Source organism: Hemibagrus wyckioides, linkage group LG06 (genome assembly GCF_019097595.1).
Source record: "Hemibagrus wyckioides isolate EC202008001 linkage group LG06, SWU_Hwy_1.0, whole genome shotgun sequence".
NCBI lineage: Eukaryota > Metazoa > Chordata > Actinopteri > Siluriformes > Bagridae > Hemibagrus > Hemibagrus wyckioides.
This window is the reverse complement of record NC_080715.1, coordinates 9,632,543-9,646,981: the sequence shown is the minus strand read 5'-3', so window position 1 is coordinate 9,646,981 and position 14,439 is coordinate 9,632,543. Positions and strand designations below refer to the sequence as shown.

General features: G+C 36.8%; 1 protein-coding gene across 1 annotated transcript; it reads left to right on the top strand.

Annotated features, from left to right (window-relative positions):
• The first annotated feature begins 2,010 nt into the window (after positions 1 to 2,010).
• Positions 2,011 to 14,396, top strand: LOC131355088 (pyridoxal kinase-like). Its single transcript, XM_058393309.1, has 10 exons — positions 2,011 to 2,266; positions 3,619 to 3,723; positions 3,944 to 4,027; positions 4,993 to 5,030; positions 6,688 to 6,773; positions 9,060 to 9,105; positions 10,025 to 10,136; positions 10,557 to 10,702; positions 12,767 to 12,833; positions 12,986 to 14,396. Exons 1-10 carry the CDS (start codon positions 2,011 to 2,013, stop codon positions 13,096 to 13,098), a joined length of 1,053 nt encoding a protein of 350 aa, XP_058249292.1. The 3' UTR covers positions 13,099 to 14,396.
• The last annotated feature ends 43 nt before the right edge of the window (positions 14,397 to 14,439 follow it).

Genomic DNA, 14,439 nt, shown 5'->3' with positions numbered 1-14,439 from the left:
TAATCGTTATTCAAAAGACTAATTGGCCGCCAATTATCAATAATGGTCAAATATTTTTTAGGCTTAGGAATAAGGGTAATTAACCCCTGGGTCATGGTAGATGGGAGGCTGGACTTAGACAAACTTTCACAAAAAACTAAAAGAAGAAACGGGGAAGCAAGTAACATAAAATTCTGAGGTTAGTCCGTCAGTTCCAGGAGACTTGTTATTTTTTAAGTTATGAATTGAATTGGTTAATAGATTGGTCACACATAGCTTTTGTAAATTATCTTTTTTTTTAATCTCTCCCACTGAATTTAGGAAATCATCTGAGGCTTTAGCATCATATTGTGATGCATATAGTTTACTGTAAAAGGTGGAGCAATACTCTGAAACCTCTTTAGGGTCCTTTAATATTTTATCATTAATTTTTAACTGATGAATAGTATTTAATGTAGCCTGATTTTTTTCTAGGAGGTATTCTTTATCTATATCGGTATATAGGTATAGGTATATAATATAGGTATATTTTATTCTATATCTGAGAAGTTATTAGACCCTATATTTAGGAGTGAGGTAATTCCAAATATAATTTTATCTTCCTGTTCTTTATGAACTTTAGCAAAATGACTGCCAACATGCCTTAAATATTTAGAAGCCTCAAATTTAAAAGGTGCCCAATTAGCGCAATATGGTTTTTCTGAATAAGCCTTTTCAAAAAAATACTTAATGAGGCGTGTAATCTCTATTTTTTTACTGATTTGATTTTCAATAAAGAATTATTAAGTTTCCAATAAGATGACTTTGCTGGACTATAATAATTGGATATCTGCATATTGAAAAAAATCAATCTTTGTTGAGCTTCAATCTTGGTATGGCCGGGGTTGGAGCTGTGCCCGAGGTTCTGAGCAGAAGTGCATCGCGTCGTAGGAAGCTAAGGGTGGCAAGGAGATAGAGTTAGGGATAATTGGGAGAAAACTGTGACTAACACTATAGCAGGTTTAGAAGTGAAAGAAAGCATTGTTTGCAATGAATTAAAATTAAGCAATCAGCGGCCCTGAAGCGTGCCCATGCTGTCCTGGTCAAAATGAACTGTTTGATGAAAATAAGCTGGAAAAAGTCCTATTGATAAGGGCACAGATGCCCACTATTTTCATAACTGACCTCGAAAGTCCAATTATAATGGACTGTGAGAGAGTTAAAAATTAAAGATATAATGGTGTCCAAAAGAACCCGATATTCCAAATAAGAAAATAGGTGGGACTTTCTCAGTGAAGAGGGTTTGGTTTGAATATTATGAAAAGATAAGGGAAAAGAATAAAAAGGCTATGTTTTGTGATGATTATTTCGGAGGTTGTTGGGATGTTCATTCGTGAGCAGCTCAATTCTTGTAACCAGCACTGATTGCAAATAAAACCTTGTCATCCAGTCTGCATGATTCATCTTCTTTAGTTAGAGTCTTGCTTGACTGAGCTGTCGGGTCAATGTGGAGTTTGCAGTCAGATTATAGCGAAGTATTAATTTAGAAGTAGTGTTAAGTAAAGCATTATAGTATTGGACAAAAATATTTTCCACAAAAGAAACAGAAATCATATTGTATTTCTTCCCAAAAAGAAAAAGAGCTTTACGCTTCACAGAATCTCTAGAGATAACAGAGAGGGGGGGTTGGGGGTGTATCTCTGTTTAGCCTCTGAAGGTAGTAGAGGCACTGCTGGGCCTTCTTTGTTAGACAGGTGGTGTTGAGAGTCCAGGTGAGGTCCTCCATCATGTGCACACAAAGAAACGTGAAGTTTCTGGCTCTGTGTAGTTCGCTTGATGTGCAATGGAAAATGGTCTACTCTGGTCCTCCTGAAGGCAACAGTCAACTCTTTAGTCTGATTGCGAGATTATTGTCAATACACCATTCTGTGTGCTGTTTTTTTTATCCTCACTATATGCTGACATATCCTCATTGATGCTGAAAAGACTCACAACCATAGTGTCCTCAGCAAACTTCACGAAGTGATTTAAAGTGTATTTTACAGCACAGACATGACTCAGCCATGTGAACAGCAGTGGATTGAGCATGCAGCTATGGGGCGCATGGGTTTTCAGTGTAATGGTGCTGGAGGTGGTGTTGCCGATCCTGACCGACTGGGGTCTCTCGGTCAAATAGTCCAGGATCTAGTTACAGAGGGAGGTGTTCAGACACAGCAGGCTCAGCTTTGTTCTCAGTTTCTGTGGGTTAATGAAGTCTATGAAAAGCATGCTTACATAATTGTCCTTTTTGTGCAGAGAAAGGTGGATGGTAGCAGATATGGTGTCCTCTGTTGGGACAGGAGCCATACTGAAAGGAGTCCAGTGTTGCAGGAAGACTGCCCTTCATAGTCTTGGGGTGCAGTTGGCATTCTGGTTCATCCCAAAGCTGTTCAGTGGGGTTGAGGTCAGGGCTCTTTGCAGGACACCTGATCAGTATCACTGATAGCTGCAGAAATATTTCAGTATGTTGGCGATGAACTATCAAATGTTGTTTTCTTCTGCAAATCACCATCCAGAACTCTAAATCACACACAAGTTATAAACTGGCCCATTAGAGTTTTTTTCCTGGAGTTATGTGTGGTCTGCATAAATCCTTTGGTACTGGTGTTGGGTCACTCAGTTCAGCATTAGCCAGAGAATAAATGTTGGAAAATGACTTGAGTGAAATTGGGAAGGCAACATGAGAGAAATGGTCTTTGGAGTCTTTGTCCAAAGAAACTTTCTATTAGTTACTGAATTACTGTATTTACTATATAACTATATACTGTATTTTCTTGTGTATCTGTGCAGAGTATATGTTTATGTAATTGGTGGTAACTGGAAAGTCATTTTTTGTCGCAGCTGTTGCACATCTGTCAAGTTACATTCAGACACATACTGCATCACTGTACCACCTGTGTATGATTTTCTTTGTGTCTGGTCTTGTTAAAAACACACAACTCTATTAATGTGTTCGACATTGTGTTGAAAGAAACACTAGGTGGGCCAGTGCAATGTGTTAAATTAAGGAATCTGAGTTCTCATTCCTTTAAGAATGGACTGGGCTTTTATTGCATGCAGAGGATTAATTCCAGGGAACGTTTGATGTTGAGCTCGGCTCATACTATTGTTCATACAATCACTTGACTCTCTTGCCTTTTTCGAGTCACACAGTAGCTTGTTCATTATCTAAGTGAGTTGAGCAAAAGGTATAAACAGCAGTTCTTTCTGCTCATGTTTTACAAGCAAGTAAATTAGATAAAAAGTAAAAAGTACATTTTTGTTTAACAAATTCACTTCTCCTTCCTTAAATGTGTGCAAATGATGCATACCAAAGAACCAGAAGGATTCTGCTTTATCAAAATAGTGTAGAAAATTATTTTTATTGATTAAAAAATAGTACAAACTGCATTAAAAAATATGCTGCCAGTCCACTTTATATTTTCTGAACCCATATTCAAATATGTTTTATTTCCCATCTATGGGGCACTAAATCTGTAGGTGGGAATAAAGTAAGACCATTTGTTTTGATTTAATTAGTTGTGAAAACAGAACATGGAGTCAGATCTAGATGCTATCTAATACAGACTGCTATTGGGTATGAGGAACTTGGTGCTGACCGTCTTTTGTTTTGTCTTCTAGGTTACAAGCACTGGAAAGGACAGGTGCTGACTGCTGATGAGCTACATGTCCTGTACGAAGGAATTAAACTCAACAAAGTCAACCATTATGACTATGTGCTTACAGGTGCATGAATTCACTGACACATCATCATTCATCTTGTTGGAATACGGAAATAAACCTTGGTGTAGATTTAAAAAAAAACAACAACACAAAAACGCCCCCTTGTGGACAAAAAGTTGAGTTTAGCATTTTTTATTAAAATCAGTAGATTATTGTTGGAAACAACACTTATCATTCAGTTATCACAGTTCATGTCTCTTTAAAAAGCTCTTCTTATGATTAGGTTACTCCAGGGATGTGTCTTTCCTGGAAATGGTGGTGGACATCGTTCAGGAGCTGAAGAATGCTAACCCCAAGCTTGTGTATGGTGAGACAATGCATATCAAGATTTTTATTTATTTCTTCCTTTGGTATTTTACACCACCAGACTGTTTGTTTGTGGTTGGTCTTGTATCACATGTATTCATATATTTCATTTGTATTAAAAAAAGCCTTTTCATTACAGTGCACTCTAGCGTCATCTAGTGGTCAAATTGATGAAGTAAACAGACTAAACTGCTGTAAACTCCAGTCCTTTGAAAAGCATGGATGGTGAATCTTGAATGAATCATAAAGGATGATTTTTTTTTAAACAATTTGTAACCAAATTTTAAGACTAATGTTTTATCAAGTAAAATATTTCTCTTTTAGCACATCTGACTTCTGATTATTGTAAATTGACACACACACACACAAACTTAATTTACATTTAGTTTTAACCCAGCTCTGATCCATCTTTACCTTACAGGCAAGTCTCATGTGACCTGACCTGACCTGTAAAACCTTTGAGGGTTTGATTGTGCTTGTTAATTTTGGCAGATGTTTCTTGTACATTTGTCTTGTCTTGACTTACTTCCAGCCTGAAACTTTGTTTTGCCATGCATCATCTTTATATCCTGCTGTGTTTTAGAGATTCAAAGGAATTAGTAGTGAGCTTCTGATGAAGATTTTTTTGTAGTTATAGAACCCAAAGAGAAACAATAATGTTCTGTGGTTTGGGGAAAAACTCATCAACCAATAAGTTAAACCAATTAAAATCTTTATCATTAGTTAAACTAAACACACAACAAGCCATCATGTTGTGAAATAAAGTTTCAGACATCCTTGGTTAAGTTTAACAGAACAGATCATGCACTGATTCACTGAAACAAGCAGCATTTGAGTAAAGAGTATATTTTTTCGTTGTTGTCTATATTATCGAAGATGAGCACACTAATATTTGTCCACTGCACCTGACCAAGCTACAGAGAGATGAGTGAGTTAATATTAAAATATGTTTCTGTTGTTTTTCAGTATGTGATCCAGTCATGGGAGATAATAGTGAGTCAATGGTGAGTAGCCTAAGGAGCCATTTCAATCATTTTGTTCCATCACTTTTTTTCTTCTTAGGTATAATTTGATTAATTGAATTGATTAATGTAAATTAGGGGAGGCATAGTGGCTTGGTGGTTAGCATGCCTCATACTTGCAGGGTTGGGGGTTGGAATCCATCTCTGTTGTGCGGAGTTTGCAAGTTCTCTTGGTGGTTTCCTTCGGGTACTCCAATTCCCTCCCCAAGCACAAAGACATGCCTTATAGGTTGATTGCCACCTCTAAATTGTCCATAGTGTGTGTGTGTGTGTGATTGTGTCCTGTGAGAGATCCTGTCCTGGGTGTACCCTGCCTTGTGCCTTGAGTCTCCAGTGATAGACTCCAGGTTTCCCCAGGCCCAGCAGGATAAGTGGTGTAGAGAATGGATGGATGGATGGATGGATGAATTATTGTAAGTTGCTCATAAGAATTTTGATATCCAGTCAGTTTTTTACTTGCACTTACTTTAATATATTAATTAATTTTATCAAAACAATCTTTCTATACGTTTATAGACATGCTGTTGGTTTTAGCCCAAGTCCACATTTCCACTCTAGGAAGTCTACAGCTTTGCACAGATCAGCATTTATTTAGCCTGACATTCCTGATGAATGAAATAGTTTGAGGGGGAAAAATCTATTTATATCATTTTTCATTTGCTCTAAATGTGAGAAGAGAGTATGCTTCTAGATGAAGTATGTACTGGTGCTTCCTAACAGCATGTTTTTATTGTAGAGTGTAATGTAAGCTCTGCAAACGTTATATATGGATCTGAAGCCTTTCCCAGGAATCCATGATGTAATGATTCACCCTGGAAAGGACGCACAGAATCTAACACAAACTACATCACCACCATTAAAGCATACAGTATACACATGATGTCATGATTGGTGCTGTGTAAACACACCATGTTGTGTATATAGTCAAATCTGTTATGCCCTGTATCAGACAATCCAACTGGGCAATAAAAAGATGATATCACTTTAAAGTAACCCTTACACTACCATTCAGGAGTTTGGGATCACTTGGAAATGTCCTTGTTTTTCAATGAAAACCCACTTTTATCCATTTCAAAAGCATAAAATAAATCAGATGATTTTAAAGAAACACCCAGAGGCCCATTATCAGCAACCATCAGTCCTCTGTTTCAATCTCATGTTATCTATCAGTAATCTCACCAAGTTAATCGTTTTATAAGGCTTATTGATTACTTTTGCAATTGTGCTAGCACAGCTGAAAACTTTTGTACTGATCAAGTGAGCAATAAAAATGGCCTTCTTTAGGTTAGTTTAGTATCTGGAGCATCAGGAGTTGTGGGTTTGTTTACAGGCTCAAAATGACCAGAAAGAATGAACTTTCTTTTTCTTTTCATGGAAAGAACTTCTCTTACCAACAATGCAAACTGGTTCTAACCAGAACAGAAAAAGGAGTGAGAGACCCTGGTGCACAACTAGAAAATAAGGAAATTTCCAAGTGATGCCAAACTTTTGAACGGTGTGATTGAAGACAACTCCTTTGGCAAATTCCTCTGCTATCCTTTTCCCGTATTCTCAGAAAGAGGTGGTGAGATATGAAGAATCAAGCACTGTTAAAATATGAGAATAAAGTTATCATCCTTGTTTCGTGTCCTGTTTGTAGTACGTTCCAGAAGCCCTGCTGCCGATCTACAGGGAAAAGGTGGTGCCCGTGTCAGACATCATAACGCCTAACCACTTTGAGGCAGAGTGAGTGATTAACTGATTTTCCATCTCAGGAGCTTTTATGTCAGGCCTACAGTGTGCAATATACAGTTTGCAGAAAATCACCATTGTATATCACTTCCTTATCAAAAGTCACCATTGAGACTTTTTATATGCTTATACTGTACATAAATATCTGTCATTGGGAGTGCCTATACTTTACTTCACGAGTCTTCTCTTCTCTGGAAAGAGGTGATTTGGCAACAGATTTTCATCCGGTCATTTTGTAAGACAAGAATTCAACTGGATTCACTAAGTAGACTTGAGTGTGATTGCTGTGAAGGCCAAATGAAAGCTACACTGATTTTTTTGTGAATAGGATTGAAGAAATCAAGTGCTTGATGTGAGTTAAGACCACTGCTGGCAATCCTGTCTTTTCATCATTTTTAATAATGCCTTCCAAAATGACCCAGCAAATGTCTAACGACCTAGCAAAAATGATGATAAAGAAATGTGAATCTTTTCTAGCATGTGTCATAATTGTGCTCTAAATCTGAAAGAAGAAAAAAATTAATACTTGCATGAAGATGCCTGGTAAGGTTTGTACAGTAGCCTAGAGTTTGTATAATTAAAAAATTAACTCAACTATGAAAGTGTGTATATATACACTATATTGCCAAAAGTCTGGTGTGGAGGAACTTGACTGGCCTGCACAGAGTCCTGACCTCAGCCCGATAGAACACCTTTGGGATGAATTAGAGTGGAGACTTGGAGCCAGACCTTCTCGTCCAACATCAGTGCCTGACCTCACAAATGTGTGTCTACAGGGATGGTCAAAAATTCCGATAAACACATTCCTAAACCTTGTGTTAAGCCTACCCAGAAGAGTTGAAATTGTTACAGCTGCAAAGGGCAGGCAAACCCCATATTAAATTCATGTGCATGTAAAGGCAGATGTCCCAGTTTTGGCCTGGCTCACATTCTCCACTCTAATTCATCCCAAAGGTTCTTTGTCGGGTTGAAGTCAGGACTCCACACCTCCACAAGTTCCTCCACACCAAACTCACTAATCCATGTCCACAAAGTCGGGAGCATGAAATTGTCCAAATGTTTTGGTATGCTGAAGCATTAAGAGTTCCTTTCACTGGAACTAAGGGGCCAAGCCAACCCCTGAAAAACAACACCTGAATTCAATGATTTGGAGGGGTGTCCCAAAACTTTTGGCAATATAGTGTATCTATGCATATATGTGTACTGCATGGTCGTGTGCTTTTCAAATGCGTCCTGTGGCCTCATTTATAAAACTCTGCATGGATTCCAGAGTGAAAGTATGTATACGCACAAAACCCAGAGGATGGCCTGAGCACAAAAACATTATACTTTTTGCATACAGTTGTATGTGGGTCATGTCTGCTTTAGAAATTGCATTGCTCTTGACAGTGTGAATACATTTAATGTCATAAACAGTGATAATACTTAGAAATAATAATGTTGTGCTTTAATGCTTCTCACCTTCAAGCAGCCAGTATTATGGAGCTACATAATTTGAATTTGAATATGAAATATAAAATGTGAGAGTGGTGATTTAGCTGTAATTCGCTACATATCCTCAGGGTTTCAGAAATTCTGTGTTCAGTCAAAGCTTTAATAGTCTCACCGTTGGTTGAACGTCTGATGCGATGCATACGACACACAAAATCAGAGACGTCTGGAGTGTCAAAGTTGTCTTCTGATTATTCTGATAATGAATTTTACAGAATTTCTGGGAGACAGGTGTATCATGTTTTTTATGGTCCATCTGGAAACACTTGTCACGCTATACTTTCCTCACGGAAGAAGGAAACCTTATAAGGATCAGCTAAACACTGTATTTGCCAAATAATATGAAGTTCACAGTTTGAACTTAATTACTTGCCTGACTTTCTTAAATGAACAATCTATGGTTACAGTCTGTTATTGTTTTTGAACATAGACGTTACATTTTCACAATCTGTGATTGGTTGCTTTAGTTCTTTAGTAAACATTTGCCCAGGTTCATGCTTGAGAAGGTTTAGTGCATAAGATCCATTTATAAATGACCCCCTGGACTCCCCAGTCAATACAGATGATTTTTGCACAATTGATAACGTTAAGAAGATGAACCTCTGGTGTAATAATAATCTCTGGTGTAATAATCCGGTACTTCTAGTAACTTTACATTATTTATATTTTTGTAGTACAATTATTCCAGTGTGAATTGGACACAGCCATGAAAACATGACACAGTTACAGATGCATCTTCTTATGACCATAAATAGTTTATTTACTAGATTTTTCTTTTGTTTCTAAAAGGCTCCTTACAGGAAGAAAAATCAGTACAGAAAAAGATGCAGTGGAGGTGAGTCTTCATAATGTTCTATGCTGTATGATATTTCAGAGCAACTCTGCTTTTAAAGGCTGGGCTCCATTCTGAGATGGTGTCAAGGTTTCTTCTTCATGTTGGTTCAGGGAGTTTACTGAAAGTGCTAAACAGATTAAATGATTTTTTTAACCATTTGAAACATATACTTTGGCAATAAAAACCAGTAGTTAATAGGGAACAGCAGAGACCTCCCTATGACAGCAGTAATTTTGTTTTAATTATAGTTGACTCAATTCTAATTTTATGTGTTTAGTCATTTGCTTTTACAGCACTTCATGCAGCACTTTGCTTAATGGGCAATGTTTGTCAAATAGCATGTGTAGCAACAGAGAAGCTTTACAGAACAGCTTTCTACATACAGAAAACTGGATGTAGATTTAGATTCCTAACAATCAAGCCAGTTGATACAGTGGAGGTGGGGGTGGGATCTCTTTAATGGCAAAATGAACAAAACTTTGAGAGGAACAGGACTCAAATGGGAATCCAACCTCAACTGGGTGGATTTTGGTATTATAAATTATATATATATTATTACTCATCCATAACTATAATCTATATCGGACCACCAGTATTAAATGTGTTGAAAGGCTGAGTATGAGCATATTATGAAGAAGAAGCTTCTCAAAAGCATAATGAAGTGTTTTCGATTATATCAGCAATTTCCCCTTTAAAATCCCCAGTGACACTTGCAGTCTTACAGAGATGCAAGGTTTATTAGTTTCTGGCACTCATCAGGTCTTAATTAAGCCTTTGGGTTGGATTAGGTGTACTGGGAGTAGCACTAACAGGAGGGTGGATCCTGAACCTGGAATTAAGAAAAGTCAGGCTATAATCTTCTTAAGGCAATAATGACCACAACAGGTTTGTTGTATAACTGTATGTCATTCTCTTGCAGGCAATGGATCTGCTGCATGCTATGGGTTCTGACACTGTGGTCATTACCAGCTCAGACCTGCTCTCTCCTCTGGGGGATCAGTATTTAGTGGCCCTGGGGAGCCAGAACACAGGTGAACCCCACAATTTCTGCATCTGCTATAACTTGCATTCAAGATAATCAATGACTACATCCTATGCTAATTAACCTGTCTCAGTTTAAAACCTTTACAATTTTATTGGAGAGTAGAAAACATTTTGAAGGAAGAATAACACAAATAAAATAAATTCAAACCCACAAGATGTTGCTTTTGTGCAAGAACATTTAAGGCTTCAACTGTGTTACTAAATCCAGTGGGCTGGTGGTGTAACATCCACAAAACTAAAGTACTAGTTAAATTATGTTCTGTTAATGCTAGTGCTGTTTACTTCTGGTAATAATATGTAATCCAATGTTTTATCATTGTTATTTGCTTCCTATCTTTAATAATGCTTTAAGAATATTTATAATGACTGTTTGTTTACTGTCTGGAAAACATGGATCACAGATGGAGCATTTGCTGATGTAAATACTGTATATTCACTAAGGTTTTGTTTGTATTTCCACGTTACCAGTGGCTCTGATGTGTTTGTGGTCACTGGGGATCTGTTTGCTGCTTTGCTGCTGGCGTGGACACACCACCACCCTAATGACCTCAAAGTGTGATGCATGTTCTTATTATTATTTTATCTGATGAATTATAGGCATGGTGTACGCTTTCACTTCCTTTAAAAGTAATAATAGTCAGTGATGAGTCAATGAGTGAGATGCTGCTTCTCAGTTCTTTAATTATGCTTCATTAGTAATTCTGTCTTGCAATCCGAGGGGAAAAATCATTAACAGTAGAGTTTACCCAAAACAAAATCCCCAAAAGTCTTAAGCTTCATTTTTAGCAGACGTGCTATTTAGAATGCTTGATAATGGTAATGGTAATAGGATATCACAGGGTTTAAGAATAATGTGGGTAAAACCAATGACACACATACTCACACAGAAACAGAGAAATGACACACATACACAGAAACTAACACACTCACACAGAAACTAAAACACTCACACAGACACTCACACCAAGAGTTTGCATGTGAAGATTAAGTGTGTAATGCTCTTCTGTGCTCAATTCCGATAATCTCCGATGATGATGTTAGTCCCTGCAACAGCTATGTTGGTAAATAAGGCTTTAGTCTAATAACTTGTAGTTTCTTCTGTAAATACATTATGAAAAATGGATGACTTGTGTTTCATATACATCTCCTCAGTCAGTTTTGATAGTGTTTTAGAAATGTTCAGCTTTAAATTATGCAGAAGAGACCAACCAGGAGGTTTTTCTACAGAAGTTGTGGTATTTGGTGTTATCTACATTGATAACAGAAATGGCATCAGCAGAAACAGGCTTGAGCATTTACTGATGTTTGACGAGTTTGTTATGGAGTGTCTAAGCTCAGCGCAAATTTATCAGAACAGAACAGAAAGAATTTCCAGGTCATAAACAAAGATATCATGAGGTCAGCACAGAACATGCCAAGATCTATTCACAATTAATCAAATTCAAAGAATCCAGACAAATCTAGATCAAATCTAAGCACTTGACACAATTGACTTATATGGAAAGTCAGTTTTATTACAGCTTATCATTCTTTTTCCCCCCATGATGTTTGGTTTTATTCAGCTTGGAGGTATTTAATGATATCAAAGATGATGTTATAACCCAAAAATAAAGTCTTATTTGGAGGTCATTTTTTGTAGACAAGGAGAGCTCAGCCCCGTTAGTCTTTTTATACCAGTTGGCAATTTTAATAAGACAAATAAAAAAAAAGGTACTTAATTGTATAGTTTATTTGCCTCATAATGTTTCAGCTCAGTCAGGGGCATATCTAGGATTTAAAAACATCAGGGGCTGAGCCCGAAACATCAGGGGATAATTAGGGAGAAGGGGTAAGCAAGAATAACATGTTTTGTAAGAGCTTTTTTAATGTAATATTGTTTAATAATAAACACAAATTAACAATTTGTGAAAATTTCATTCAATTTGACTCCTCTCATCATTTTGGAGACACACCACCACCCCCATATTTTAACATATTTTAAGTACAAGTGGTTTGTTTAACAGGATTGTTTACCAGGTTTGTTTCTCTTTATACTGAGATACTTTTTAAGTTATCATTTGCAAGAAAAGAAACTATGTAGATATTTCAAACTAAACTGTCATGCAAAAGTTTGAACATCCTGTATTACCATTATCTTTGTTAAATGTAAAGTAATTGGTTCAAGTTAAAATACTGTAGAATTACAGAAACCTACACTCCCCATCCACTTTATTAGGAAAACCTTCACGTTCATGCAGTTCTCCAAGCCGTCGAGCAGCAGAATACATAAAAACAAGCAGATACAGGTTAGGGGCCTTAGATTTGCATAAACGTTGGAAAACCTTATAATGTGAAATTCCCAGGAAATCAGCAGTTTCTGAAATACTCACATAAGCCCATCTGGCACCAAACACCATGATACAGTTAAAGGCAGAGAGCACATCTTTTTTCTGTTCTGATGTTTAATAGGAACAGTAACTGAGCTCCTGACCTGTACCTCCATGATTTTTTGCATTGTGCCACTGCCACATGATTGGCTGATTAGATAACAGAAGCAACATAGTAGACAGCAAAGAGCTTCAGAAACACTTTATTTGGGTCTCTATAGTAGTTATTACCTTTTGTGGTGTTTTAACAGACAGCCTGTAAGAAGACTGTTTCTGTGATACAGCATGTCATTAAGAGGACTATCGCCTACGCCAAGGGTAAGACCAAAAAATCCCAGAATAACATACTCCCATAATACTGTAATCAAGCTGCAGTTAGAGGCAGTGGGTGTGACAGAAACATTATGTATATTATGGGAGTGTACTGCTGCAAAGCCCTTGAATAAAACACTTTAATTTTCTCTTATCAGAGGCTGCAGGTCCTAACCGGAGGCCGAGCCCTGCACAGTTGGAGTTGAGGATAGTGCAGAGTAAAGCAGACATTGAGGATCCTACAATAACCGTTAATGCTATTGTGCTCTAGGGTTTCACTTCCAGCCTCCTCTGGGCTGTGGCTGACTCCTGACACACAACAGATAATTCACATTTCAGAAAAAAACAAACACATTATTGTGTAGAGTATGAAAGACACACATGTAAAATCATGGGTCATCCAAATACTAACTAAAGCCATGTTGGTGTTTGTGTTTGACTTCAGTACTGTATGAGAACGACACTGTTGTTTTTAATGTTCTAATAGAATAATGTGAGTGAAAGGAAGTGCTGATCAGGGATTGCTGTAACCAGTTGGTCAGTTGTATGCTGCTACAATGGAGGACTTTAATTTAAAGGCCACATTATTAGGATGCCACTACAATATATTCATAACAGTTTCTCAGTTACAGCAACAGACTGTTAAGACCGTTAGACACCACATCCTTATCAGGAACATGGCATGACACCAAATCCTAACCTCTGTATTTCACTTTTACATTCATCATGAATAGTCTAATGTTTCACTTATAATGTTAGTCTAGTTTCTAGGGAAATATTACTTCAAGAGTTAATTTATCAAAATATTCAGTAGCAAAAGTGGCTTATGGAAATTATGTTTTGGGGAAAAAAATTAACTGATTTTTAATGAGGACCAGCAGTCAGATGGCCAGTACTGTCTTACATGTGACATGTTAAGTGTTGCACTTCTCTTGAGAAAGACTGGTCTTATGAAATTTGCTTCATGAGTTACAAAATAGTTTTATACACAATCTGGTTTCTTGCCTTATTGTGGCAAATGTGTTAGTATGTTCACAAGTTAGTAATGTTCCATAATCAACTTTAGCATTTATTTTAACTTTTTAATGCTATTAACGAGGCTATTCATTTGATGATCACATACAGAGATTTGTAATGTACTCAATGTAAATGTTGATGTACATCGGGACCTGAAAATGCTGCAATTTTTAAAAAAGAAGGATTAAATGATCATTGGTCTTTGTACAAGTAACTGCTGAATTTATAATATAAATCAATCAATTAACTGTTAATTGTAATTAATTAAGAAAAAAATATTAATGATTATTTTTTCTTAGCAAAGACATTAACTGTCTGCCTTTCATTTGTGCTGATTTGCTGATCCACCAGATGACTGTAAAGAAAATAAAGATTTCAAATAAAGGTAATAAGGCACACAGAATTTGTGTTATTCCTGTGAGCTGCCACTGTATCACCTGATTCACATGAACAGTTTACTTATAAGGGTGAAGAAACAAAGTGTTATACAAATGTAAAATAGATACACTGTAAAATGCAGCATTGAAATATGAATAAAATATTTTTTGTTAGAATAAAGCTTGTAGTAATTCAGTGTCAAGTATCTATACGAAAC